This window comes from Mycena indigotica, assembly GCF_014461135.1.
Source record: "Mycena indigotica strain 171206Taipei chromosome Unknown Mind.scaff0001, whole genome shotgun sequence".
NCBI classification, from domain to species: domain Eukaryota; kingdom Fungi; phylum Basidiomycota; class Agaricomycetes; order Agaricales; family Mycenaceae; genus Mycena; species Mycena indigotica.
In genome coordinates, this window is record NW_023503000.1 from 3,514,066 (window position 1) to 3,540,143 (window position 26,078).

Consider the following 26,078-nt stretch of genomic DNA (forward strand, 5'->3'; position numbering starts at 1 on the left):
GTGTCTGCAGTCTTGCGTTTAAATCTTGTTTTTCCTCGCCCTCCTCATGTTTTTCAGACGCTGACTTCTTCCGCGAAATCGGCCCGCTCTCAGTGTGTCAACACCGATTGGCAACATGACGAGAAGAACGTCGGACGGGACGGAGAAAATGTAAATCTCCCACTCGAATCGTGGTTGCCACATGTCCGAGGAAGCCCGATGTAGGTGTCAGTGACCTTCAATGACTCACACTAAGATAAGGCCTTGTCGGTCTAATCGGTCTGCCGCTTGACCGAAATACATATTCTTGAAACGACACAAAATATGGGCCCAATGATCCTCAGACAAACGCTTCATTGGAGACCCTGAAGAAGAACATTTGTCCGAGTCGCTGAGACTTGCATTTGTGCAATTGGGTGTGTGCGCCAATTCAGACCGAACGCGCCTCACATGTCAAAGCATGCAATGAAAAACGTCAATCCTTTGACGATGAAGCTCAAGAAACTTTCGGAGGTAGATCACATCCTGGTACCGGCGTGAATTCATTCAATGAAGTGGATGCATACTACTGGTGAAAGAGTCGTGATTTGACTGATAAGATTAGATATGATCATGATCAAATTTCAAGTCTATCAAGCGAGTATCACCACGCACATATGATACATTAGTGTACAAGTGACCCAGCATTGACGACCCTAAAGTTGCTTCAGGATAGTAGGGAACTCGACGTTGTTTCAACCTCCCTTCTCGAACTCGAAGGAAGGGTTCAAAGGAATGACTACTGGTAGCGCTAGCTTCAGCTGTAAAGGCTGGTCCAGGAAGCCAGTATTGAACAGTGATTCAAGGCCGGGGTGCCCCTTAACGTTCCTTCGGCCTTAACTCTAATCCCTTCCTAAAATTACCCTGGCCGAACTCGATTGTGTTGGTTCCTTGCAATAAGTTTTCAGGAACCGGACATACCGGACCGTTATATTCCGAGTCGAGATGTCAGCTGCCGGGTGCGCATTGCTTCCACTATCTTGTCTTGTCTAGAGCTCCCCTCAATGGATGCGGGCTTTAGACACAGACCTTCGAAGCGGAGCGCACTTCTTCAGTTGTGAAGTTGGGATATCATTAACTTGAGCCTGAAAGTCCGAGAATTTACACTCACACGTTATAGGGCAGACGTGGGTTATTGAGTCAGGCATGAAACTCGGGTCGCGTCGAGGACTCAGAGCAGAGGAAGTCGACTCTCCTTCTCGCATTGACGCCTGTTGACGCGTTATTTTGCGATATTTGTCGTGACACGTGGCGGTCACTCAGTGTTCCACCTCTTGTCTTCGACGCGTTCCACGTCGCAGTTGTAGCCGTCTCTCTCACACACACCCTCGTTTGCTATCTCTGCCTAATTCACCTTCTCCTTTCTTCCCACATCCTCGAAAAACACTTCTGTTAATGGGTTCATCGCAAAGCACACTCTCTGTCGAAACTGGCCTCACCGCGGTTGCTGTCGTTGCTGGCGCCGCCGCTCTTGGTTATGCCGCTATTTCGGGGTCAGGATCGCCGAGCAAGGACAAGGACAAGGACAATTCTACGAAGAAGTCGGCCACTGAGGGAAGCGGTTCGAGCAAGAAGGTCAAGCGCAAATCCACAGCTCCCGTGGCTGCCCCCGAGCCAACGAAGTCAGAGCCACCAACTGAGAGTACAGCCATTTCATCAGCGACCTCCAAGCCCAAAAAGCCGAAGAACAAGGCCAAAGCGAGCAAAGATGAACCATTTGTTCAGCCAACTTCCTCTACGACAGTTTCTACCAGTCTTCCCGGAACATTTGACTCTGGCAGTGTCATGGAAGATACACAACCAACGATTACGACCAAAACAACCAAGAAGAAGACGAAGGCGGCTAAGAAAAAGGCTTCTCCCTCTTCTTCCACTCCGGCTGCCGTTCCGGAGACCGAAACTGAGCCCGAACCCACGACGGTGCCGAGTGCAGAAACGGCCTCTGTGTCAGCAACCAAGACCAAGAAGTCGAAGGGAAAGAAAAAGGAAAAAGCAGTTGCAGTTGGCGGAGACACCACAGACGATGGGTGGACTCGCGTCGGTGCTGGCGGAAGCACAAGTGCCAGTGCCAGCGCCAGTGCCAGCAACTTGGCGGATGACAGCTTAGCGGAAGAAGAAGATGATGATGAGCAAGCTGAAGAGATCCCACTGCCCGGAATGCGTCCCAAACTTCCACCTCCCAAAAGACCCTTGGCCGAACGTCTTCTACCCAAACCTCGCAAGACTGGTGTTGACGAGTTGCGTTGCCTTGACTTGTTATTTTTGACAAAGCTGAATAATATTTACAGTATGCTTCCAGCTTCATCGCCGGACTATCCTGCAATCGCGCGTGTTATGCGGGTGGTCCCTGGTTCTGGCGAACGAACACCACCCAGTTCTGGCCATGACACCTCTGACTCCGAAGCTCAAGCCGAACTTGCCGCTCTTGCCGCCCAAGCGGCCGCCGACCAAGCAGATCTAGCCGCCATTGCCGCCGCTGCCGATCTTGATTCATGGGGAGCGCCATCCACCCAAGGAAATGATGATGGTGAATGGGGAATCGTTTCAGGAAAGCGGCGAGGGGGTGCAAGTGCTAGTGGAACGCCAAACTCATCATTTATCTCCACTTCACGACCTGCCGCCCCAGCGTCGACCGGACCACGACCAGGAAGTGTGGCTGGGACAGGTGCCAACGCGAAGAAAAACGCGAAGAAGCGGGAAGCAGCCAAGGCGGCAAAAGCTGCTCAGGATGCGGAGCAACAGGCGTTGCTGAAGGCCCACAAACGTGAGCTGGAACGGGTACGCATTGCTGAGCAGAACAAGAGCAGCAAGAGCAAGACGGGTGGGGGGATGACGGCCAGTGTCGAGGGTGGAAAGCTGGTCTGGGATTAAACCCACACAAGTCATTGCTCGCTGCTCGCGCCATTTTTTTCGTTCATTATCACACATAGCACATTTTTAGTTTAGATAGACATTTTATTGCAGTCAAATTTCGCGCATTTAACTCGTTGAACTCAGAAAACTCACCAGCGTAAGTATTGTCAAATGATGGATTTGGGTATCAACCTTGCAGCGTGACTCGGGCAACTCTGAGAAAACTTCCATGACCAAACAGTTGCTGGACCCTCCTTGTGAAGACTCGGACTCAAATTAAGCTGGATACATAACTATATGAACAACAGATGCAGTCAAGCTTTTGGCTGTTTGTGACAACTTCCCAGACTTAGTCGAACACAACTTGAACAAGCTCAGCTGCCGCCGCCGTCGAGTAATCAACCGCAAACGTTCCGAAATCGCGGCGATCCGGACACTCGCAATGTGAAAACACGGGCAACGAGGGGCGGGGATCTTCAGCGACTACGACATCGGCGAATCCGGGGACGGTTGGACGGTTTCGAGTTTAATACCATTAAACCACAGCATATAAAAGCTGCCTCGTATCTTTGCGGTAGGCTGGGGCCTGGTTTGCTCCTCTTTCTCCTCGACTACTCATTGCTTTTGCTTATCGAACAAATGCTGTCAGCTCGCACATTCGTTTCCTATCTCGCTCTCCCTGCCCTCCTAGTGGCGGCTTCGCCCCTCGCCAGACGCCAAGCCGTCGATGTAGCCGGGCACTTCATCAACCCCACCTTGAACGGCGGCTCTTTCCTCGACAAATCTGCAGGCCTCGGCGAACCTCTCAATGTTTGTGACCGATTAACTGGTCCTTAGCGGGTTGTGGATACCGTCATTTTCCAGGTTATCACTGAGGCGACGTCAATGAAACGGTTTTGTTTCAATTCGTCGAAAACGTACTCCGTAGACTGAATATGAACCAGGCGGTCATCCGACAGAGTTTTGGAATCCCCGGTTGGTCCATCCACGATAGGGTGCAGGATTGAATTATGGGGGTTATTAAAACCGGTTTGAACTCCCAGCCAATTTAGAAACCAGTTTGCAAACAGGGATTGATTAAAATTGCCTAAAATGGCAATTTTGACCTTTTGAATCATTTTTTGGGCTAGCATATGTATTTACTTGTTCTTTTACACCATTTCTCAAGCTTTCAAGGTACCCCTTGCTATCCTAAGTTATATTCTGTGTTGTCTGTATATGGTGTGACCCTATCACTGATGTGACGGTAACACTTGAAGCCTTTAAAAGACCTCCAGTGACATTAAATGGAGAGTAACAATAGTTGATTAGGATGTTACCTTTATAGCTGTAAGTATAGCTGCTACAGCATGAGCCAAAGTCTGTCTATAACCAGTGAATTGCCTAATTTTTCCCACAGGTCATGTGTTTTGAAACAGCACTTTTTCTGGAAATAATTAAAAACAGCGGTTTGAAACAGCTGTTTCGAAACGCGGTTTGAAACACCACTTAAATCCTGCACCCTAATCCACAAAGATCAAGCGAATCGTGACGAACTTTTCTACAGGTATAGGTACCTGCGTAGAATCTCTCACTGGGGGTACATACAAAGAGACATTACGATGAATGATCACTAAGGTTTACTTCACAGGAAACCACTTCCGTGTATTTCCTCAAGCCGGGACTGGCGCCCTGTTCCTTGCGTATGTGTCCCCTTTCTGTACCCTCACGCTCACGAGCTCACCTTTTTACCCGGCAGTGTCTCAAAAGAGCAAGACGTGGACCAACATCACAACATCGTCGCAGACGGGTACAACCAAGGACGAGATTTGCTCGTCGCGGCCGCCCAGGGGACACACCACGGATTTGACCTGAAACACTTCAAAGCCAATACCTACCAGACGACGGTTCAAGATTTGACAGGATTGCTGCTCCCTGGTGCGGAGGGAATTAACCATGGTAAGCTGGATTCGCCATCCACAATCGTTATCGTAACCCATGCTTGCTTGTAGGAATCGCACAAGATGGTGTCATTAAGCTTTTGACTATTACTGTAAAGTAAAGAAGGTATATGTACAGACTTGACTTTCCTACACTATAATTAATCAAGAATTTAACATGACCTACTGTTTCCACAGGTAAGTGGTCTGGTGGGTCCGACATCAAATCGTCTGTACCACTATAGGTGGGCGTCATTTTCAATGCTTATTGATTTCGCCCGCAGATAGCTGCAAATATTTCCAGTGCCTCGGCTCTGTCCACCTGTTGGCGGCAATCCGGCAGCTGCTCGTCGAAGTCATCGTAACCCGAGTCAGAATCGCCGGAAGAATACTCGTCTTGTCCATAATCAGATTGTATCAGCGAGGCTGAGTCTTCATCATTGGTGTCGTCGTCCTCGTCAGAATCCGACTCTTCAGAGTCAGAGTCGGAGTCTTCCTCAATCCGCAAATCCGCAAATCGAACCGAGTCGTTGAGGTCATATTCGCTGTTTGGGGATGCGGGGTCAACGAAGGCAATGATAGTCCGCCACCACAGCGGAAGTGAGACTGTCGGTGGTGTCTGGCTGGACGTTAGGGTTTTTTCATGCGTGGGGTTTGGAGGGAAATCCAAAGGAATCCGGTCGAAATATATGAAAGAGGCATCCAAGAACCGACACGTAAGCAAAGACGGAAAGGCGGCCCTGAGCTTGTCCTCGTCTGGCGCATTAAGTCGCGGATGGCGTGACTCGGCAGTCCATCGACACCAAATATCCAGGTGCTCAACGATAGGGTGACCATTCACAAAATCCAGCGTCGCCTCACAGTCGGACTGTGTCATGGCAGCGATGGCGAGATGCTTGAGTCTGGGGCAGGTATTGTCAATATTTTGACAAGATAATGGTCTGTCCGAACTGAAAGAAGGGACCCGCAGTGACAGAAAATCGAGATATTTGCCGTATGTATCGATGAACAATGGCGCAAATCTGTTCCACGCCAGCCTTCCTGGATCCAGACTCATTGTACTCAGCAAGAGTCGCTTCAGCAGCGGCATCGACCACGGCCAAATGACTGGCGGACTAATTGGCAGGGACTCGCGAACCTTGGCCATTATAAACACATTAAGTTCCTCGAGTTGGGGGAATTCCAGTTCGGAATAGAGGTGGTGGTCGAATGGAATGGAAAGAGCTCGAAGATTCGCACAAAGCTGAGCTAGAAGCCCGAGAATAACGTCTACGTCAACATCGGGCGAGAAGGCAAGGCTGGTGACAGTATTTTTCATCGGAACTGCGCTTAAATTGTAGGGTGTGTCAACCATCGGGTCAAGAGACGGAGGCACGAAACCAAAGTGTGTCAGATGGGAGCACCGTTCAAGTATCTGCTGGGTTTCGTTTCTGAAAAGTCGGGAGTAGCCGTAAGGGATGAAGCAGCCTATATCGAGACGGCGCACGATTGCACCAAGGCCAGTGGGAGTCTCCAATGCACAAGAAAAGGCGGCAACTTGACCAATGCTTCGTAAGTGAACGTGTCGATATAGAAGCTCGGTTGCGACCCTATTCCACGACGCGCAGACTAAGCATAATATCGTCTTCATCTCGAGGTCCATGCTATAGAGCGAGTCAAGCGTGAGCTCCCGTATCCCTCCCAACATCCACGGAGGAGGCACAATTTGGTTGAAGATACCAAGAAGAATTTCAGGAGGAAGGTGAGCAGCCATCGATTTGCGCCGGAAATGCTAAGTTATGCGATCTCAACAACAAAGATCGTTAATACAAACAACTCACGTTCAACTTCTTGGACAGGTCAACCACCGTTCTCTTCAGTTGTTCATTCTCGCACATAAGGCGTTCAAGACCATCTGCAGCGTCGGAGCATGCCTTCTGAAGTAATAGGTCAGCCTCATTATCTCATGAAAATCCAAACTTGAACCTGGGCATGCCTAAGGTCCTGGATAACGGAGCTTAATATGTCGAGCTGGAGCCAATAGTGAGCGAGGGAGGGATATTTGTGTCAGGCGAAGCACCCCGTTGGCAGTCAGTGGCTCGGACAGGCTCGGACATGAAGCTCGTTGGAGGCAAGAGAGTCACGGTCATGTGACTGCGTACTTGGCAGAGGATCACCGATACTGCAGAGGCCAATGGTCTCAAAGATTCATAAGTCAGCGTCTCAATCCCTCTGACTCGGGATTAACGTGTGAGGCTGTCATTCCGAGTTTTTGGAGGCCTGGGTTTGTTATAGAACGAACCTGCATTCACCAGAATTGATTACAATTACTAGAGCTCATTGGCACTAGTGATAGCAGTTCCTTTAATGTTGACGTCTTTCACCTCAGGCCCAGAGACCAACGAAAGCAGAACGAAAGACACAACTTTTAGTTGTTCAGTTGACAATTCGAATCAGACCCAGACCTAGGGCCCACACGTGACTTGAGGGGCTGTTCCGAAAGCGTCCACTGTCCAGTCTTCGTTGTCTCGGCTGGCTTCCGCAGCTGTTGTCAGATGAGACCACGGTCCACATATACTTAAACACTGCGTCCTCCTCTATCCCTACCGCAGCCATGACCTCGACTCGTGTAGCGATCATTGGCGCCGGCATCGGTGGCCTCACCCTTGCAAGAATCCTCCAACGACAAAATAATCCGTCTATCGTGTTCACCATATACGACTCAGATGCGGACGAGATGGTCCGTGCAACATTTGGAGGCTCTCTTGACCTCAAATATGAGTCAGGCCAACGCGCTTTACACGATGCTGGCTTGCATGCCGAATTCATCAAACTCTGTCGACCCATTGGCGAGCAAATGCGTATTCTTGACAAAACAGGGAAAGCGTTTTATGAAGCAACGGACAACGGCGACGCATTTTACAACCCAGAAATCGATCGTGGGCAGTTGCGCTCCCTCCTCCTAGAATCTCTGGAACCCAACACTGTGCAGTGGGGACGCAAAGCTACCGCAGTCCGTAAAGACGATGAAACAGGGAAATATTCCGTAGAATTTGAATCTGGTCATTCATTGACAGATGTCGACATCGTCGTTGGCGCCGACGGAGCCTGGTCCCGCGTTCGCCCTGTTGTATGGCCTCATTCTTCGCCAATCTATAGCGGCATCACTTTCCTCGAAACCAAAATCAACACTGCACTCCATCGCGAATTCGCCCCGCTCGTTGGCCCTGGAGCAATGTTTGCGTTGACGGATGGGAAGGCTATAATGGCGCAACACAACTCTGGCGACCTCATGATGCTTTACTCCGCGGTCCGCGTGCCGGAAGACTGGGCAACCACGTCTGCTGTTGCACTTGCAAACACTCCCGATGAGAAGTTGTCATTGATGTTGAAGGAATTTTCAGACTGGGACGAGTCGCTGAAAGCCTTGATTCGTGCTGGAGATAGCCCCATCATACGACCAATATACGCACTTCCTTGGGAGTCGGAGCCACGCTTGAAGACTGACAATATCGTTTTGTTGGGAGACGCTGCTCACCTCATGAGCCCATTTGCGGGGGAGGGCGTGAATCTTGCGATGGCCGATGCTGCTGATCTTGCCAAAGCATTGAACAACGGCACTTCTTTGGAAAAGTACGAGAAGGTCATGCGCACACGAGCCAATACTGCTGGAAAGGAGTCGGCCACGAATTTGGACTTGTTTTTTGGCGAAGATGCCGCCACGAAGGTTGCAGCTTTGTTTAAGAGCTTCGAGATGCCATGGGGCGTGTCCAGGTTAGTTAGATCGTACTTTTACATTCGCTCCCTCTTTGCATGAAGAGTTATTTCGTTATCATCCAGCGAAACTAGTTGTAATCAGGCAATGACTGGAAAATAGACCGATGTGAACGTGGAGTAACTGCGTTTCGGAAGTTACCAGTTTTATATTCGACTTGAATCCTCCCGACAACCTCAATCTGTGGTCAGAGTTGCCCAAGTCGCAGGCTGCCAATATTGGACTGTGAAATAGCCACGCCTGGAAAGCTTCTGGACCAGGCCAGGAAGGAAAGATGAGCCGAAGGTCTTGTGCGTGATAGCCTGACGATTTGAAAACAAGAGTTGAGCAAGATGTAAAAGGTGTTGACGCGTTGCGTCACGGTCATGCCCTTCAAGTTGGGTTACGACATCACTCCCTGCAGGTTATTTTTAAGTATTTCTTCTCTGGCAAGGGCGACCACAGCCCTCGATCCACAAAAAGCTCGCATTCCATTCTTACCTCGGCTTTCCCGGCGAATGACAGCCGTTCTCCCACCACTATGAATAGCCGTGCAGAGTCTGACCGTGCATTTCCCTCGTTGGGGTCCGCATAAATACCCGTGTCGTCGCAGCCTAGGTTGTCGTACGACAGCCATGGCCACCCCACTCTCCCCGTTTGAAAACAAGGCCCGCATCCACGCCCACCTCGGTTTCTTTGCCTTTGTCGTCGGGTTGCCCCTTGGAATTCTGATTTCGCGATATCTACGCACATTCACGAAACAGTCAGTTGTCTCTGCCAATACGCTACTAAGGAGCTGACTCTCTTCAAGCTGGTTCTGGCCGCATGCCATCGTCAACTTGTTCTTTGTGGGCCCTCTCGTATTCGCCACCTTCGCCCTTGGATACCAGCTCGTAAACACCTCCGGCATCCCCCATTTCTTCGACGTGCATCAGGTCGGTATACTCTACTTCCTATCTATCTCCCGAGTGAATAACAGAACCTCACCATCAACAGAAAGTCGGCCTCGCTCTTCTCATCCTCTACATCATTCAAGTTTGCTTGGGCGTCTTCATCCACTTCATCAAACTGCCTGCATCTGTGACAGCCCGCATTCCAGGTGGCCGCCCCCCACAAAACTACCTTCACGGTCTGCTGGGCCTGTCAATAGTCCTGCTCGCCTGCTGGCAGACACACTACGGGCTCTGGCACGAGTGGGCATTCATCACAGGCAATGCCCACCCCGTCAACTGGCGCTGCAAACACTTCTGGCTGGGTTTCGTCACCGTAAGTGCATTTATGTGAAGTATGTCTTGCTGAAATTGAGTGTAGGCGGTTTGGGCGATATACCTCCTCGGCCTGCTTCTGCTTCCTAGGCAATACAAACAGGAGCGTCAGAATCGCAAAGAGAAGAGCGAAGGATCTAATGACGGCGTTCCTCTCATTTGATTCTCGCAGTCAATGGACTTGGCCGTACTAGTATGCTCTACTAGTTAAATATGACGAGCTTTCATGTGCCCTGGATCCACAGCTGGGCAAAACATTAGATGCCACCAAAGTCGCAAAGCAAGTTGATAGCACATTTATAGCAATAATACACGCGGAAAGAATATCTTAGACCGCAGCGCGACGACGCTTGCCGTGTTTGAGGTAAGCTGGTTGAGATAAATCAATACTGGCAAATGTCCTGGTCCGTTCTAGTGCGTCAGGAAGGACTTCATTGATGAGAACCTTCTCGTCACGCTCCCCGACATGCAAGGCAGTACTCGCCCATTGCTCCACATCCATTTCCCATAATGGATCAGAGTCGTCCTCGATATCCGAATCTGAACTGCCTTCTTCTCCGTTGAAATCATGCATGAGCTCGTGTGCCGTCACGCGTCGTTCAGGTTCAAGATAAACTTCGACGGTCGGGGGTTGCTTAGACTTCAAGTTTTCTGCAGAAGGAACGTGAATAACGGGCCTCTCTTCTACCAATGTGGCGTCTGACTGTCCCGACTTGAACGTGGGCGCGACAGGATCCCTGTTGGTCCAGGTACGATAAAGTTGTCGGGTTACTCCAATTGAAAAGTTGTCAAATTGGAACGGGTCTTCTTCGTCAAACTGCAGGACTCTTTCCAGCAGCTCGCGACCGATTGGGTCATCGCGAATAGGTTCGCCATGGTAAGCACGAGAAAGCTTAGCGGCTGCATAAATGACGATGATATGTGGAGGCGTGGTGAGTTGTATACGACGGGGCATGACAGGTGAGGCAGGGTCAAGTGGTATGACGAAGTAGTTGAAGGACGATGTGCCTTTGTACGTCTATGGCTTTCTGTCAGTCCAGGAGAGTATAGCGGGACTTGGTCACCTGAGATATGTGAGGCCGGCGTTGCAGAGATTTTGAAGCTGCAGAAGCACGAATAGAAAGTTTCCACAAGTTGTACCGATGGGGGAGGACAATCAACTGCTCATCGGTCAGAAGCTCGCAGTTGTCCGCTTTGCAAAATGTCAGTGCAGGTCGGCGATACTTGTAGAAGCGCACGAAATTGTTGCAAATGCTCTTCTAGTCCTTCATATTCGAGTCCCCATGACCACTCAAGACGCGTGCGCTGGATTCTTGTGAGCCAGTGCAGCAAGAGGTGGTATGTACTGACCACTTCTTCGAGCAGGTTCTGACCACGTTCCACAAACAGCTCCAGAGAGTTAGCGAGGAGAGATGCCACTTTAGTAGCCATTTAAGAACACTTGAGTCTTGAGAGTCGTGAGCAAGCAGAGACGTGTGACCGCATGTCACGTGTGACCGCATGTGACTGGACGTGCTCCTGATTCAAATCTCCGCTCATTCACAACTTGTTAACGTTCTTTCAACTTCTTTGTGGGGGTTTCCCGACAAATACCACTGGAATCGTATGAAGTTGTAGCTGAAGAGCTCCTAAAAGCAACGAGCATCCATCTCAGTCTCAGGCTGTCTCAGGTTGCGCTATCCCGTTATCGATGACTTTCAAGTTCTGCTCTGCTTGTTGTTCTTATTTGATATAAAAGACCAAATCCTTGAGTGATCCAGCTCATCGATCTTCTCGTCTTATGCCTCTCCCACAAACTCGACCGCCCTCCCAATCGCCCGACTCTTTACGTGCAGAAAGCACTGGTCGCGAACCCCCTCCCGCATCTCCCTCAACTTTACCTGTCACCTGGAGGAAGAAAACAAAGGTTGCTCATATTGCACAAACAGAACCCATTGCAGGCCCATCCGCCACTGGCAATGCCGCCAGATTATATAACCTACATCGCACAAGTGGCCAGTCGATCCGTTCAGTCGCTATCCCCCAGCTCCAAACCTCGGCACCCGTGAATCCATTTGATGACCCGAACTATCGAGACCGGACGCGCTCTCCAAGCCCGTCTGATCGTGGCTCCTTCTCGAGAGTCCAAGTTGTCGTTAATATCAAGCCCAAGCGCAAGCTGAACACTGATCCGCTGCCGTTCCCTTCCCTGGAGGTTGAAGATGACCTTGGACTAGAGCCCCGTATTCCGAGGTCCAGAAGCTCTGAGTCAGAACAAAAGGATCCTCTGATGCTGCCTTACACCGACTTTGACGGAAACATATCAGGAAGTTCGTTTCCTCCGGAACCCGAAGCTCGAGTCACGCATATTCCCGATGATAAAATGTCTGATTTTTGGTTCGACGGCGTATTGGAAACACTGGACGAGGAGGAGGAGGACGGTGGCGGCGACAATCCTGGTTTCCAGCCGAACACGAGCCCTGAAGCAACAACTCTCAACCCAAATCAAGTATATACGACTCCTGCGCACAGAGCAGTGGTCAACGGTATGAATCTTGTCAAGCAACTCGTTATCGAATTGGACCCAAACGGTGGTGCATGCCTACTGACGCTTATGCTCGACCCCAAAAGATCTCGGCAAGCTTGTCATATCATTGCACGTCGTACCAAGTCCGGATTGGTAAGCTGACTGCGTTTAGGTTTGGAGGTTCTAAATAAAAGCATAGCTGACAATTATTGAATGGAAATGGGGCATGCGTTATATGACCCTCTATATTGATAGTCGATTCAACATTATCTTACGTATGCGTTCCAGTTCCCCTCGATTCAACTCACTAACGCATTTGGACTATCAGTCAAGTCTGATTGGCACATCTTGCTCGACAGCAATAATTGGGTTTTAATCCCGCATCGGAAATGGATCAGCCGAGTCCGCGAATGGATGGACGACTTCGAGGACATATACAATGCCACTGATGTAGATAAATCGCGGCGTCGCCCCATCACTGAGGTCCTTCACTTCTGTGCGAATTGTGTGTTTGACTCATAGTTGTCGTTAGATTTACTCGCAAAAAGACCAAGTCTTCGAGTACTTCATGCTTCCACTGACAGAAGACATGCAAAGAGCCGTCATTACTCGCTATGCTGAGCCAAACGTTCCTGATGTCGTCACAGTCTACAAATACCCGTTCACCGACCTTCCTGTTCTAAGATCCTGTTGTCGACCTCATTTTGTCATGTTTTCTGCAGGAGAGAAATTGGCACCATTCAAAGCTGACCACACGATGATCGCACACCTTGCGGCCTACTTGGGAGCCCGCAATGATGAGCAACATCGGGACGGATCCGAGTCAGAACAATTGGCGAACGAGCAGCTGTTGCAAGATCTGATCGGTACATATGAGACATGGTCAAAAAACCCCTCTTCAGCAGCTGAGAAGGCCGCCATGGATGCATGGAAAAAAGTGAAAAAGAATGATAATAGTTCATGAGTGTGGTATGTCTAGTCATAACCAGGGAATATATGTGAAAGAGATAATTCGATACTGGCAAATGTCCTGGTCCGTCAGGAACGACTTCATTGATGAGAAACGCTCCTCGACATGCCGCGTTAGATCGAGAGCGGCCTGGTCGAACTGGAACGGGTCTGGCTTGTCGGAGTGCAGGACTCTTTCAAGAAGCTCGCGACCAGCTGGGTCGTCGCCAATCGGTGTGTTGTTGTAGGCACGAGCAAGTTTTGCACCTGCATGTATGAGGAGGATATGTGGAGGTATCCGTGCTGCGAGACGACGAGGCAGGATGGACGAGGAGGGGTTCAGTGGAATCACCAAGTAGTCGAAGGACGATGCGCCTTTGTATGTCTGTAGGGTTCAGTTGTCAGAATGTAGTATTTGAAAAGAGAATCCTCACTTGGCAGACGTGAGGCCGACGGTCTACAGATACAACGGTAGTGGACAAACGGTGCCAAAGTTTCCACAAGCCGTCGCGATGGGGGAGTACAATTAACTGCTCGTCAACCAGAATCTGGTAGTTGTCGGCTGTGCAACAGTAAGCGCATATCTAAGAAATCTAAATGAAACGCACAGAGTTGGTGTAAATGCTCCTCCAACCCACCATAATCGAGACCCTACGTCCACTCCAGACGCGTTCGCTGTGTTTTTTAGATCAACGGCATGAAAGTCTTCGAGGACTGACCACTTCCTCGAGTAATGACTCATCGCGTTCCTTCAGGTTGAATTGCTCGCGAGAGTCAGCTAGAAGAGGTCATCCCAAAATTTGGTGAAGGAAGTTTGATGAGAGTTGTTGATCGCCGCTGCAGGATCACAGGAAGTGCCCATCCTCTGGCTGCTCTCACAAATTTTTATTTTACAACCGAAATAAAATCAATTTTATGTACTCAAGATATCCGTACACTTTCCGGTGGACCTAGATAACTAGGTTGTAGTCCACCAGTATCTGCGAGTCAACAGGATTAGCTTTTTACAGCCGGCATAAGAATTCCTCACCGATTACAATTTTTTGCACCACTACGGCTGGCTCAATCATGAACAGCTTGAAAGATGTTAGTAAGCTTATATAGCTATAAAGCCAGCGGACCCACTTTCAGTGTGTGCGCTCCAGGAGCCAACTTGACTGCATTCGGCACACTAATGATCGAGTTGGCTGCAAATCCGTCAAGCCCATTCCATTGCGGAGGTTGTTGTCCAGGTGCAGCATCGGGGTAGAAGTAATTGGATTGCACAGGCCCACTATCGACCTGAACAGCGAATCCAAGTGGCCTGTCCATCCCAAGCGCATTATTTGATGGCGACACAAATGACGTCACCGTAGCATTCGAGTTGCTGAACGTGTAAAAGTCGTATTCGAGCGAGGGACCGGCGCCAGCAGTGAAGTTGTTTTCGTTGTTCCCCAGACGCGGCCAAGGTGTCACACCAGAGAGTGTCCGGCCAAGACCAGGTAAAACGCGCCAGGACATCGAGGACACAGAGTTGTTGCGAGAAGCGTGCTCTGCTTCAAATGCAACGACACCACTAGCCTCGACAAATCCTTTGAAACCCGCAGGAAGAGCTGTCTTATTGGCGATGAAGTTGACCGGGAACGACACAACACCAGCTGGCGTAGGATGCTGATCGACATTGGTCCCAGAAGGATGGAACGTTATGTTCGCAAAGTTCATTCCGTTGGGGACTTGGCTCCAGTCCACGCTAGCAAATACGCGTACTTCAGGGTTGGAGGGAGACACAGAGCCCGAGGAGGGTGATACTTTCAGCCAAGAAACATTGGCCACAGCAGTGAATGTGAATGGTGTGGGTCCGCCAGCACCGACATCGACGAAGCGATTACCAAACGGATCAAACTGGTCAAGCACAAGTGTCCTGTTTTCAGGTTAAAACCACGATGGTGATGATAATATGAACAATAGGTGCTCACGGTGGGGGACAGTTGAAATGCGCCGCGCATTGGAACATGTTGTCTCCGGGCCTATAAGTCTGTTTTAACCCGATGGTCTTTGATAAGGCTGCCGCATACCAAGAGGCTAATGTTCCTTCTGGAGAGATTCTCATCGGGCCAGGAATAGCCTGCTTCTTCTTTTGCACCCTCGAAATCAATGGCATACTGTTGGCCATGGGTTGCTGCCAATAAGCATAGCCAATATCTGCAATAGTTGAGCTCAATATTGGAAACTGAATCGGAGCAACTAACGTGTCTGGCTCATCATGCTGTTTGAGTTTAGTGTCAGATTCGAGCACAAGAAAAAAAAGTTGAAAAATTCGCTCACTGATCCCATTTACCTGGTTACAATTAGAACTAGCTATGACATGGATGACGTTCCACTTACCATCCAACAAGGTGTGGTACTGCGTCTCCAATTCGAAGTCATTTTCGAACAACTCCTCGACTTGGTCCGCAAGCTGATTCGCACTCTGCCTTGCTTGGCTAGCTCGCAACACACTTTGACCGGCCTTGATGAGCATATTACCCAGATTTGCACTTGCTAGAACAGGGTGGTGGACAAGTTGGAAGAATGCGGGCTTGGTGTTTGCGGGAAGTCGGTTGTATATCGCCGTCGATACCGATTGGAGGTTATCCCATGCAGCTTGGACACTTTCCGCCCTGATGAAAAGTGAACAAAGACAAAGATGATTGGCTCCGTTGATGACGCACTCTCGGTAATGCACCAAACTAAATGTCGTAGCATTCAACAATTCCGGCTTACGGCGCATATTCCACCTCGTCAGATTTCCGACAACCTCAACAACCGTGTTGGCATCTGCCTTTGAGATGCCCGCAAATTCGCGTTGAGCCCACGCGGAGACGAAAGTGCCAAGATTATCAGGGGTCCAGATCGAGGAGTCGTAAGCATAGTTGAGGAAGAATTCGGTTTCGCGCTCGTTGGGTTTGAGATCCCCAACGTTGACGACCCAAACACGTGTTGCTTCGCGATCGACAGCGATGGATAATTGTTCGAATATCTGAACTGTGGTCAGGCAAGTGGAAGGGTGTAGAATCACAATACCTTAGAGATTTGCGAGGTCTGGCAATAGACATTAGCACGTACAAACAAGGCCCGAAAGCTCAATACGAACCGCAATCCATTTGTAGTCTCGTGGGTCTCCAACCTGCAATGTTGTTCACTGACAAGATAAGATAATACTGAGGGATGTATACATAATCAACCTAATGCGAAGATCAAAATGAGAAATCATCCGTGACGACATAAACAACTGCTCACATGATAGTAAACACCAGCACCACCAGTCCTGTTGCGTTCTGAAGGGATCGGGTAACGACGAATATTACCCCAGCTACAAGCATTGAGGAATACTTCACTTCGAGAGCCGAGAGAAACCTACTTGTCGTCTGTCCATAACAGAGTCACATAGTCGTCAACACGAAGTCCTTGATCGTAGTATCCCTCGACCTCTTTATCTACCTAGGGCTTAGAATGACTTGCTTACATACTTTGGACGACTCACATAGCGCCCAAACTTGTGGAATTTGAGACACATCAACGTCCTGGCCAAAGACCTGCTTGAAGATGGCAGTTTGGTTCGCGGTGATGTTTTCCAAGAGACTGATTGCGTCTCCAACAATAGGTTCTGCAGATCGTCAGTCAGAACATCGAAAGATTTTGTAACTTAGGTCACCATCTCCATTACCACGCATTCCTACAGTCCAGACATTTTCGAAAGGTTTAGATCGAATCGTCCCGTTGACCCAGAAAGCGTTGATGGTCTAGCATGTTCAGTTCGAGATGTCGTCATACAGTGGAAACAAATATACCTCAGCGTTTGCGCTGTTGATAAACTGAGTAAGAGAAATCGAAGTAACTGCTTCTTACCCATAGTCCCACGGCCCCACACCGAACAGACCCCACTCAACAGGGATAGAACGCATCATGGGTTCTTCGTGGCTATATAAAACGTTAATGGTTAGCGAAACAACAGAGTTCAACACAGTACCTTGTCCCCATAACAATTCCAAAGTAGTCAGCATTGAATTGATTGAGCGGGTCGTCGACTCCGAATGCGGAAGACCATTGTGCTACGGCAAAAGATAAGCGGAAAGCCGCAGCGGAACGGCGAACCGACCAGGCCAGAGATGGTTTGCCTTCATTCTTAGCAGAAGTTCGAAGCTGAAGCAATATGTCAATATTTTTAGTTCGACAAGCAAATATGTAGATGAACGCACACTTTGCTATGAAAAAATCGATTGAACGGCGAGTCTGTCAAGGCTGAACCCTGTTCGTTCGTGACGAACTTTTCGGCAGCCCAGCTTTGCAACGCTGGCTGCTCGTCGTTGAAGAATATACCACGATATTTTACAGTTGGCGCGCCATGGGCACAACCATTTGGCGAAACGAACAGAGAAGTGTGTGTCGCGACTGGCGCGTCAGCCCACCAGTACCACGGGGACACACCTGAAAGGATGATTAATTGACCCAGCTGGAAACTCGATCGAAGAACCATACCAAATTGTTCTGAGTGGTCATAGAGCGCAAATATCGTTCCTCGTTTGTCGGCTCCAATCATGACATAGGCCTTCGCGATGCCTGGCAGAGGATTGGCCACAACGCGCGTCATGAAGGCTTCCCATTGTCCTTGCACTCCAGATACATCCAGTTTTGTGTTGTTGACGATTTGGTCAATGAGGGAGGACCGTCCAAGAGTTCCTATGATAATAGGCAACGATGAACGCGGGGCTTTGGCAGCGGTCGTGTTTGTCAGGGTCGGTTTGACGCCAGTAACACGTTGTATGTCAGCGACGAAGTCCTGAGCTGCTCTGTGCACCCCTGGCCAGTCATCTGTAGACGTGAGGATCGGTGCAGCCTTCCCATTGCTGGCTACAGTGAAGACTGAGGAGGAAGACTGAAATGAGACGCAAGTAGCCTGCCCTAACGCGTTTACCGCGCCAGGTAGTAGTGAGAGAAGTGTAGCGATAGCAGAAAGGTGCATCGCGTTAGAGAGCAAAAGCTCCTTCGAACAATCGCGTTAAAAAGCGACTTCGAGAACATATTGTGGAGTCAGGCGGGGTGGTCATCTGGTGCGGGGAAACAGTAAAAATGTCGACGGGAGAATATCGGGGGGTGTCGGGCGTGGGATGGCCCTGAAGGCGCATCTGTCGAGGCGGGACCGACGGACCGAAGAGTTGGCGCGTCGTGGTTGAGTTCAAGAAGCAAGATCATGACTGTTGCCATTCGTGGCATGGATTGAGAGAAATTAGCGGTTATCTCAAAGTACTCCATAAAAGGACACTTTAATACCCGAAATGCCCCTAACATAAGCTGTCAACTGCCACAATTTTTTTTCACCCGTCATCGTTTCTTTCGTCCACCTTCTTCCTCCCAAAAATGCACCGTCTCTCTTCGACGTCCTCCCGGTCTATGCGCCGTGCCGCCGCTAAGGCGCAACCCGCACTTACGCGAGGAGCCCACAAGGAAATTAAGTTTTCCAATGATGGGCGAGCTAGCATTTTGAAGGGCGTTGACGTCCTGGCCAACGCTGTACAAGTTACTCTAGGACCCAAAGGTGGGCAACTTAAATAGCGTCGAAAGGTATACTGACGCGGACACAGGTCGCAACGTCATTATTGAGCAGTCTTTCGGAGGGCCAAAAATTACCAAGGGTGAGCTACTTTTCGTGTTGTTGGCCAGAAGACTCAAGCGTGTATAAGACGGTGTCACCGTCGCCAAAGCGGTCACATTGAAGGACAAGTTCGAGAACCTTGGTGCTCGGTCAGTGATACCCAACACATTCCACGAAAAAATTGCTGACAAACTGTCAGACTCGTCCAAGATGTCGCTCAGAAGACAAACGAGATTGCTGGCGACGGTACCACGACCGCAACCGTTCTTGCACGCGCCATCTACTCTGAGGGTGTGAAGAATGTTGCGGCAGGTTGCAACCCTATGGACCTTCGTCGTGGTGCCCAAGCTGCTGTCGACCGTGTTGTCGAGTTCCTCTCTTCGCAAACAAAAACCATCACAACCACGGCTGAGATTGCTCAAGTTGCGACTATCTCTGCTAATGGAGACACCCACGTCGGGAACCTCATTGCCCAGGCGATGGAGAAAGTTGGCAAGGAGGGAGTCATTACTGTCAAGGAAGGTCGTACCATCGAGGATGAAATTGAAATTACGGAGGGCATGCGCTTCGACCGTGGCTACATTTCCCCCTACTTCATCACCGACGTCAAAGCTCAGAAGGTTGAGATGGAGAAGCCGTTCATTCTCCTCAGCGAGAAGAAGATTTCCCTACTCCAGGACATCCTCCCAACTCTCGAGGCTGCTGCCCAAGCCCGTCGTCCCCTTGTCATCATTGCGGAAGATGTTGACGGTGAAGCCCTTGCTGCTTGCATCCTCAACAAGCTTCGTGGCCAACTCTCCGTCGTTGCTATCAAGGCACCTGGATTCGGCGACAACCGCAAGTCGATTCTCGGTGACATCGCCATTCTCACCGGTGGTACCGTCTTCACTGACGAGATTGATGTCAAACTCGAGCACGCTACCCCCGACATGCTGGGCACAACTGGAAGCATCACCATTACCAAGGAGGACACTATTATCCTGAACGGTGATGGTGGGAAGGACTCAATCAGCGCCCGTTGTGAGCAAATCCGTGCTCTCATTGCCGACCCCACAACCAGCGAATATGACCGCACGAAACTTCAAGAACGTCTGGCCAAACTCTCTGGCGGTGTAGCCGTCATCAAAGTCGGTGGTGCGAGCGAAGTTGAAGTTGGGGAGAAGAAAGATCGTTATGATGATGCTCTTAACGCTACCCGTGCTGCCGTTGAGGAGGGTATTCTTCCCGGCGGTGGTGTCGCTCTGCTCAAAGCCAGCTTACTCCTTGCGACTTCTTCCCCCTCAACTTCCTCATCATCTTCCGCTGGTCCGACATCACCCGATGCCAAACCCATTCCCACCGCCAACTTTGACCAAGAACTCGGTGTCGCCATCGTGCGCCGAGCTCTCACTGCTCCTGCTCGGGCCATCCTCAACAATGCTGGCGAGGAGGCCAGCGTTATTGTTGGCACCCTCCTCAGCCAACACAGCGGTGACGGTAAATTTGGTTGGGGTTACGACGCGGCCAAGGGTGAATACGTGGACATGGTCAAAGCTGGTATCGTCGACCCGCTCAAGGTTGTCCGAACTGCTCTCGTTGATGCCAGCGGTGTTGCCAGCCTGCTGACAACGAGCGAGGCCTGCATCGTCGATGCGCCTGAAGACGACAAGCCGGCGGCTGGTGGTATGGGCGGTGGTATGGGCGGAATGGGAGGTATGGGCGGAATGGGCGGATTCTAGAGGGCTTCAAGGATGATAGGCCAAAAGTACTAACAGCACCTTACTCACACATTTACTCGACGCATTGCATACTCACGTTTTCGAATACAAACCCCCACTCGGCATATATTACTACTCTTAGAGGCCACAGAGACATGACCTGTTTTCAATCTGAAGGTACCGGTAAAGGTGGTCTGCGAACTGCAATCGACCTGAAACGACGGGACCAGTGCATGACTAGCCGAGGGGGTTTCATCCATCGACTCTCCTTCTTTCCTACGACACGCGAACGCAACTTCCAACAACTCGATTTTTTCTGGATATCCGCGAATCGAACAACAACCTCATCCATGGTGGGTCGGTGGGTCGGCTCGGTCTGGGTCATTTCCTGCACTAATGCAGTTATGAACTTGAACCCATGGAAGCCAAAGGAAATTACGCCATCGCCCTGACGAAAGAAAATGAGACAAGTTGTGATAGGAAAGAGACACAAACCTCGATGAATTGAGTCTTGATGAAGTTTCCCAAGAGATAAACGTCTGTCGGGAACGGGTCTGCAGAAACCATTCCATCGTGTTCAGGCGGGCTTTTGTCACCGCTGCGGATAATTGGTTCCCATAGTTCGCCTTCGCGCTGAGCAGACGCATAACGGCGGGAGATACCAAAGTCTACAAAATAGTATTTGACGGGGATCCATGTGCGCGTCGTGTGGCTTGCGTCTGAGTATTTGTCCGGCTTGAGGTGCTGATGGTCTGGGTGGAAGCCGTGAGGGAATAGTCGTGCGCCGTCCATCATGATGTTGAGGCAATGAGCGTCACTAGAGTCAGTTATTGGCACAACAAGTGGGGTTATAAGACGACATGAAATACCGATGGGCGACATCATGTTTATGCATGAATTGCATGCCCTGCGAGGCAATATAATTAGCTATAGCTTGAGAAATCGATGTTTGGCGCTGACTTCAAACAGCTGTCTGAACATTTCGACTACCTCCCCGAAGGTATCAAATTTCGGGCTGTCGTATGACCTGAGCAGAGGCATGACGAGTATGACGGTCCCTGAGGAGTCGGGTGGTTCCAGTATTTCAAGAATAGGAACACAATGGTTTTCCCGTTGCGGTCCAAGCGAAGTAAGAAACCGGCCGATTTCCACTTCATGGGGATGGCGCACCAAATTGACCGTCTTCAGGAAAACGTCAGCTTTGTCGCGAATACGAACGGCATCGACGGTAGTTTGGGCCTATCATAAGTATAGTTGAGAGTGAGTTGAACTTGGTCAAGGCGATGTGCATTGAGCACGCACGAAGGGTGACCATGCATCTTCACAGATGATTCTGAATGGTGCTTTCCGAGGGTCAGCATGCCACGACGGTACCCAATCTGGACGGAAGCGTGGTCGGAGTCGATAGCCACAAACTTGTTCGAGCCATTCGGAGTGGTCGCGCCAGTAAAGCTCTCCAGGGTTCAGGATGGCGAAAGGATCTACCTTGACGAGTGTTTCAGTTGGTCCTCGTACCATGTGGTGGAGAGTTTCTAGGTGGTCGAGTTATCTTGTGTTGACATGTACGTATGTCAACACAAGTATCGACAGTCCTTGTTCTTCAATTGTCAATGCGAAGTGTCAAGGCTTGTAGGCGTGGGAATATCAACACTCGGTCGCGCGCCGACAATCAGCAACATGTTGTCGAGTGAAAGCAGCCATTCTCATGGGGGGAGTTGGTTCGAGATTACACCAAAGTGATATGGGAAAGCCTGCGATCTTCCTCCGACTGAGATCGCTCGAGCATGGCACTGTATAGACTCCCTTCCGTACCCAACATCTTCTCGACAACACCGATGTCGATGGGAATGCCCTCGTTGTGCAAATATTCGTCGTTCCTAATATGAATAATTAGAGGCAATGTGGTCGGAACACAGCCCATCTTACCAAAACTACATCGAATTGTGAGTGAGTAAATGATGGCCAGAAACACACTCTTACTTTGGAATAATGCCTTGCCCCAGAGTCGCACATAACAGTGACAACTCTTTCACCACGACTCCATCCCATTTTGCGGACAAGGCGGACGCAGGCAACAAGGTTACAAGCGCTGCTCGAGCCAACGAAGAGGCCATCGTGTTTAACCAGATAGCGTGCCATAGCGACTGCTTCCGGGTCTGTTACACTGCGCATGGATGAGCCAAGCTAGAACCAAGCTGAGGGTTTTCATACCGGACGGCGTCGTCAATGATTGGCAAGGCGAGCTCGAGGTTCTTGGTTAGCCGGTTCAGACCACTGCGTTAAATGAGGAACATAATATAAGGGAGGCAAAGAGAGACCACTCACATTCCCTCGACCACTGTGTCAACCTGGTGCCGCCTCTTCGTGCCTTCCTTCTCTCGATGGTCATACATAACCCCGTGTTTTACCTTGGGCATAGTAAGTAAGAAATAAAACGGTCTAGCAAGCCGTACCTTGTTGTACAACCCACTGCCTTCGCAGTCGGCCAAACATACCACGATATCCTTGTTCCTTGCCTTGAGAAATCGGCCAACTCCGGCAATAGTTCCGCCGGTTCCTGACATAACCGATTAGTTCACTGCTGGGTACAGCTATAGGACCCACCTGCTCCGCTCACAAAAGCACGAACATCTCCATTGGTCTGCCTCCAGATTTCTGGACCTGTCCCAGTGAAATGCGCGTCATAGTTGCTCTTGTTCTCAAACTGATCTGCGAAGAAGCCATGGCGCGGACCAGATTCTACAATTACGGATTCGGATTGGTCGTCGTTAGATATAGAAGGAGCGAATTGTAGAGCCCGTTGTCGAGCGATATTCTAGAGTTAGATGAGACGTGGTCACGAAAAAGCTTCTCGATGGCACCGACAACATACTGTGCGCAGCTTGTGTTAAAAGGATCGTTACATTTAACAGAGCACGCACTTGTTTCTTGTCCACGATACTTGCGGGCCGTACTTGTTCTACATCTGCGCCTAGTGTGAGCAGCGCATGTAGCTTTTCCTTGGCCATGTCGTCGGGTGTGATGATGGCTAGAAACGAGTCAAAGCGTGATACAACAGCGACCAAGACACGAACTAGCATCGTAGCCCTTTGCACGAGCCACCATGGCCACAGATATTCCGGTAGACCCAGAGGTGCCCTCAAATATCCGATATCCTTTATGAGGCCAGAGAAGTCCAAGACGCTCCGCATCGTCAATGACTGAACAAGTTAACTAGTGTTTTAAGCAGTTCCACTGAAAACGCACTGCGAACAGCCACCCGGTCCTTAACGCTGCCTCCAGGGTTTAGAAACTATGAAAGGGCATCAGATGAGCGTTAGTAACGCGTGTGATAAACATGCCTCTGCTTTTGCGAGGATGTCAACACCCAAAGCATCAGAAAGAGACGCGATACGGATAAGAGGGGTATTTCCTGAAGATTGTAAGTCGGTAGTATGTATTGTGTTGCTCTTTTCGCACCTATGAGGCCCACAACGCCATCAAGAACGTCGTCCTTTCGGAGCTCAATCGGTCGGTTGTCTGAAGCAGGTGCTAGCTCCTCTTGGGTAGAGGCTATCCTTCGTCGCCTGCGCTGAAAGTAATCGAATACGGCAGTCGATGATACCGAGATGGAGAATCCAATGAGTATTCCCAGAAGTAAAGGTCGAGGAACTTGAAGAGAAGCAAGCATGAATCAAAGGAGCACGTGATGGTGACCGACAAATTCTAGCAAAGTTGTGCAACTTGATTGCAAGGTCGATGGTCTGGTTATAATTATTAGAACTGGTGTGGTATTCATGTCCGTTGATGTTTTTACATAGAGTAAGGTAAATTATAGACTAGTACTGGGTATACAGTCATCGCATGGAAGATTGAAGTGGTCATTACTTTGTCGTTCAAGTTGAGATTACATTCCATGACGCCCAAGGCCACCAGCACTCCTGCTGATGTCGTTGCTGACTGCCTGCTTAGCCTTGGCGCGTTTGGCTCTGCAATACATTCAGATGGACAACAAGCAGCAGACGAAGAAACTTACTCTTCAGCGGCTTCTCGTTCAAGCAGTCGCACATGGTCCTTTGCCTCACGAACCATTGCACGAGCTTGGACTAGAGCTTCGTCTGCTGCTACTTCGGCCTTTTCAGCGAATGTGACCTGTCGCGAAGTCAGCAAGATTGCTCATGAAAAAGCCTCAGGACAGATGAGATAAGTACCTTTTCCTTCGCCGCAATGATGCTGGGGTCCTTATGGATAGACTCTTTGAGGATGTTGTTCCTCCCAAAGAACCCACTTCCATTGCCGCTGCGAACACTGCCATTGGTACGACCACTTGTCATACTACTGGCGCGACCAATGCTGCGTCGGTCCTCGTTTGATTCGACTGAGCGTCGGCGGCCACCGAAGAAGCCTCCGCGGCGGGTAGTGCCGTCAACTGGCTGGTCGACATCACGTCTGGTAGGAGAAGTTGTAGTTCTTCTGGATGGAGAGACAGAACGGCGACGGCCGAATAGGGTATGCTTTCGGGTTGGGGTATTATCAACAGGAACGACGCGCTCCTCAGCGGGAGTTGGTTGGGACTTGAACAAGGGCATGACGACTGAAAGAGTCAGAGCGACTGGAACAGAGTAAGAGGGCTAAGGTGGGTGTTTGGAGATGAGTGAAGGAATGCGTCGCTTTTAAAGGAAAGCCGGGAGTGAGAGTATTTGCTGTCGACGTCATGGTGGGGGCGCTGATGAGAGGAGCTGGGGAGTAAGATTTGAAGTCATCGTGGAGCACGACCCGAATTAGTCGCAACTGCCGCGTGGACCAGATTAGAATGAGAATTTCGGTCAGTTGAAATGACGAGGACAACGCAGTTAGCACCATTTGACTTTCTGTGGGGATGCAAGAATAAAATCTGGTTTATTTCTCAGCCATTGCATCCCTATATACCAACACGATTACTCCGTCGCGCTCGTTTCACTTGTAGGATTATCGCCCTCAGTGCCTGCAGCTGCCTTGATTTCGACTGGTTTGGCATATCTTTTGTGGAGATATTCTCGCTAAGAGTCGTCAGCAAGCTTGAGGGATAGACAGGTTACACAGACCCATGTGGTAGTGAGCTGGTGGGAAATAGTCAGATCGGGGAAATAAGAGAAAGAACAGATGTGGACGCACTCGTCTCCGTTCTAATGGTTCACCAGCTAGTTCCGCCTAAACCCGAAATTGAGAATACCCTCCGTCTGAAATCAAGCAGCGCAAACCTCTCTATGCGCGACTGCGCGGATAATTGCGGCACATGTAAATGCCATTCCACACGAAACGATGAAAGTGTTCATCTTCCAGTTTGCGGGCTGACCCCACCAACCGCCAGCAGGTGACCAGACAAATTTCGGGTACGGGTATCTGCCGCCGCCACCCTAAATAGGCGAGGTTGTGAGCGCTCAGAGATTGGTCGACGAGGAGTAGGCAATACCATGATGGAGTGAAAGGAAAAGAAGATTCTGTCACCAAGTCTGATGTTGGGAACGTGATAGTGTCCGGCTTACTTTCTCCCTCCACCCTTGACCCAC

The 26,078-nt window shown here is 50.0% G+C and overlaps 12 protein-coding genes across 12 annotated transcripts; 5 read left to right on the forward strand and 7 right to left on the reverse strand.

The window, feature by feature from the left end:
* Nucleotides 1-1,290: 1,290 nt before the first annotated feature.
* MIND_00100300 (uncharacterized protein) lies at nt 1,291-2,889 on the forward strand (the record flags this gene model as incomplete). The annotated part of the gene is made up of 2 exons (XM_037357952.1): nt 1,291-2,255; nt 2,307-2,889. Exons 1-2 carry the CDS (start codon nt 1,414-1,416, stop codon nt 2,887-2,889), a joined length of 1,425 nt encoding a protein of 474 aa, XP_037225862.1. The 5' UTR covers nt 1,291-1,413.
* Nucleotides 2,890-5,055: 2,166 nt separating this feature from the next.
* On the reverse strand, nt 5,056-6,894 carry MIND_00100500 (F-box domain-containing protein; the record flags this gene model as incomplete). The annotated part of the gene is made up of 2 exons (XM_037357953.1): nt 6,611-6,894; nt 5,056-6,561 (listed from the first exon to the last, which is right to left on the reverse strand). Exons 1-2 carry the CDS (start codon nt 6,665-6,667, stop codon nt 5,056-5,058), a joined length of 1,563 nt encoding a protein of 520 aa, XP_037225863.1. The 5' UTR covers nt 6,668-6,894.
* Nucleotides 6,895-7,383: 489 nt separating this feature from the next.
* On the forward strand, nt 7,384-8,586 carry MIND_00100600 (Chloride channel protein; the record flags this gene model as incomplete). Its single annotated transcript, XM_037357954.1, has 1 exon — nt 7,384-8,586. One exon carries the CDS (start codon nt 7,384-7,386, stop codon nt 8,584-8,586), a length of 1,203 nt encoding a protein of 400 aa, XP_037225864.1.
* Nucleotides 8,587-9,158: 572 nt separating this feature from the next.
* MIND_00100700 (Cytochrome b561 domain-containing protein) lies at nt 9,159-9,951 on the forward strand (the record flags this gene model as incomplete). Its single annotated transcript, XM_037357955.1, has 4 exons — nt 9,159-9,286; nt 9,335-9,458; nt 9,520-9,789; nt 9,835-9,951. The coding sequence occupies 4 exons, from the start codon at nt 9,159-9,161 to the stop codon at nt 9,949-9,951; spliced, it is 639 nt and encodes a 212-aa protein (XP_037225865.1).
* Nucleotides 9,952-10,116: 165 nt separating this feature from the next.
* MIND_00100800 (PCI domain-containing protein) lies at nt 10,117-11,219 on the reverse strand (the record flags this gene model as incomplete). The annotated part of the gene is made up of 4 exons (XM_037357956.1): nt 10,117-10,806; nt 10,853-10,980; nt 11,027-11,093; nt 11,139-11,219. 4 exons carry the CDS (start codon nt 11,217-11,219, stop codon nt 10,117-10,119), a joined length of 966 nt encoding a protein of 321 aa, XP_037225866.1.
* A 349-nt stretch (nt 11,220-11,568) lies between these two features.
* On the forward strand, nt 11,569-13,258 carry MIND_00100900 (HNHc domain-containing protein; the record flags this gene model as incomplete). The annotated part of the gene is made up of 4 exons (XM_037357957.1): nt 11,569-12,447; nt 12,494-12,569; nt 12,623-12,777; nt 12,827-13,258. 4 exons carry the CDS (start codon nt 11,569-11,571, stop codon nt 13,256-13,258), a joined length of 1,542 nt encoding a protein of 513 aa, XP_037225867.1.
* Nucleotides 13,259-13,273: 15 nt separating this feature from the next.
* On the reverse strand, nt 13,274-18,223 carry MIND_00101000 (GH115-C domain-containing protein; the record flags this gene model as incomplete). Its single annotated transcript, XM_037357958.1, has 25 exons — nt 13,274-13,627; nt 13,677-13,804; nt 13,851-13,893; nt 13,962-14,020; nt 14,273-14,318; nt 14,368-15,142; nt 15,198-15,248; nt 15,297-15,423; nt 15,471-15,487; nt 15,547-15,559; nt 15,607-15,881; nt 15,933-16,240; nt 16,285-16,302; nt 16,355-16,387; nt 16,437-16,445; nt 16,501-16,573; nt 16,622-16,697; nt 16,745-16,867; nt 16,916-17,003; nt 17,052-17,064; nt 17,110-17,181; nt 17,231-17,312; nt 17,360-17,403; nt 17,460-17,688; nt 17,740-18,223. The coding sequence occupies 25 exons, from the start codon at nt 18,221-18,223 to the stop codon at nt 13,274-13,276; spliced, it is 3,540 nt and encodes a 1,179-aa protein (XP_037225868.1).
* Nucleotides 18,224-18,618: 395 nt separating this feature from the next.
* MIND_00101100 (PALP domain-containing protein) lies at nt 18,619-20,571 on the forward strand (the record flags this gene model as incomplete). Its single annotated transcript, XM_037357959.1, has 4 exons — nt 18,619-18,796; nt 18,843-18,893; nt 18,942-19,002; nt 19,053-20,571. 4 exons carry the CDS (start codon nt 18,619-18,621, stop codon nt 20,569-20,571), a joined length of 1,809 nt encoding a protein of 602 aa, XP_037225869.1.
* A 145-nt stretch (nt 20,572-20,716) lies between these two features.
* MIND_00101200 (Protein kinase domain-containing protein) lies at nt 20,717-22,068 on the reverse strand (the record flags this gene model as incomplete). Its single annotated transcript, XM_037357960.1, has 5 exons — nt 20,717-20,998; nt 21,046-21,367; nt 21,420-21,457; nt 21,511-21,789; nt 21,853-22,068. The coding sequence occupies 5 exons, from the start codon at nt 22,066-22,068 to the stop codon at nt 20,717-20,719; spliced, it is 1,137 nt and encodes a 378-aa protein (XP_037225870.1).
* A 208-nt stretch (nt 22,069-22,276) lies between these two features.
* MIND_00101300 (PALP-domain-containing protein) lies at nt 22,277-24,220 on the reverse strand (the record flags this gene model as incomplete). Its single annotated transcript, XM_037357961.1, has 11 exons — nt 22,277-22,481; nt 22,523-22,714; nt 22,762-22,824; nt 22,876-22,958; nt 23,004-23,107; nt 23,155-23,365; nt 23,423-23,431; nt 23,472-23,578; nt 23,625-23,750; nt 23,797-23,842; nt 23,888-24,220. 11 exons carry the CDS (start codon nt 24,218-24,220, stop codon nt 22,277-22,279), a joined length of 1,479 nt encoding a protein of 492 aa, XP_037225871.1.
* Nucleotides 24,221-24,436: 216 nt separating this feature from the next.
* Nucleotides 24,437-25,118, reverse strand: MIND_00101400 (PALP domain-containing protein; the record flags this gene model as incomplete). Its single annotated transcript, XM_037357962.1, has 3 exons — nt 24,437-24,518; nt 24,566-24,681; nt 24,741-25,118. 3 exons carry the CDS (start codon nt 25,116-25,118, stop codon nt 24,437-24,439), a joined length of 576 nt encoding a protein of 191 aa, XP_037225872.1.
* Nucleotides 25,119-25,466: 348 nt separating this feature from the next.
* MIND_00101500 (PALP domain-containing protein) lies at nt 25,467-25,984 on the reverse strand (the record flags this gene model as incomplete). The annotated part of the gene is made up of 5 exons (XM_037357963.1): nt 25,467-25,568; nt 25,614-25,628; nt 25,684-25,719; nt 25,770-25,925; nt 25,982-25,984. 5 exons carry the CDS (start codon nt 25,982-25,984, stop codon nt 25,467-25,469), a joined length of 312 nt encoding a protein of 103 aa, XP_037225873.1.
* Nucleotides 25,985-26,078: the final 94 nt, after the last annotated feature.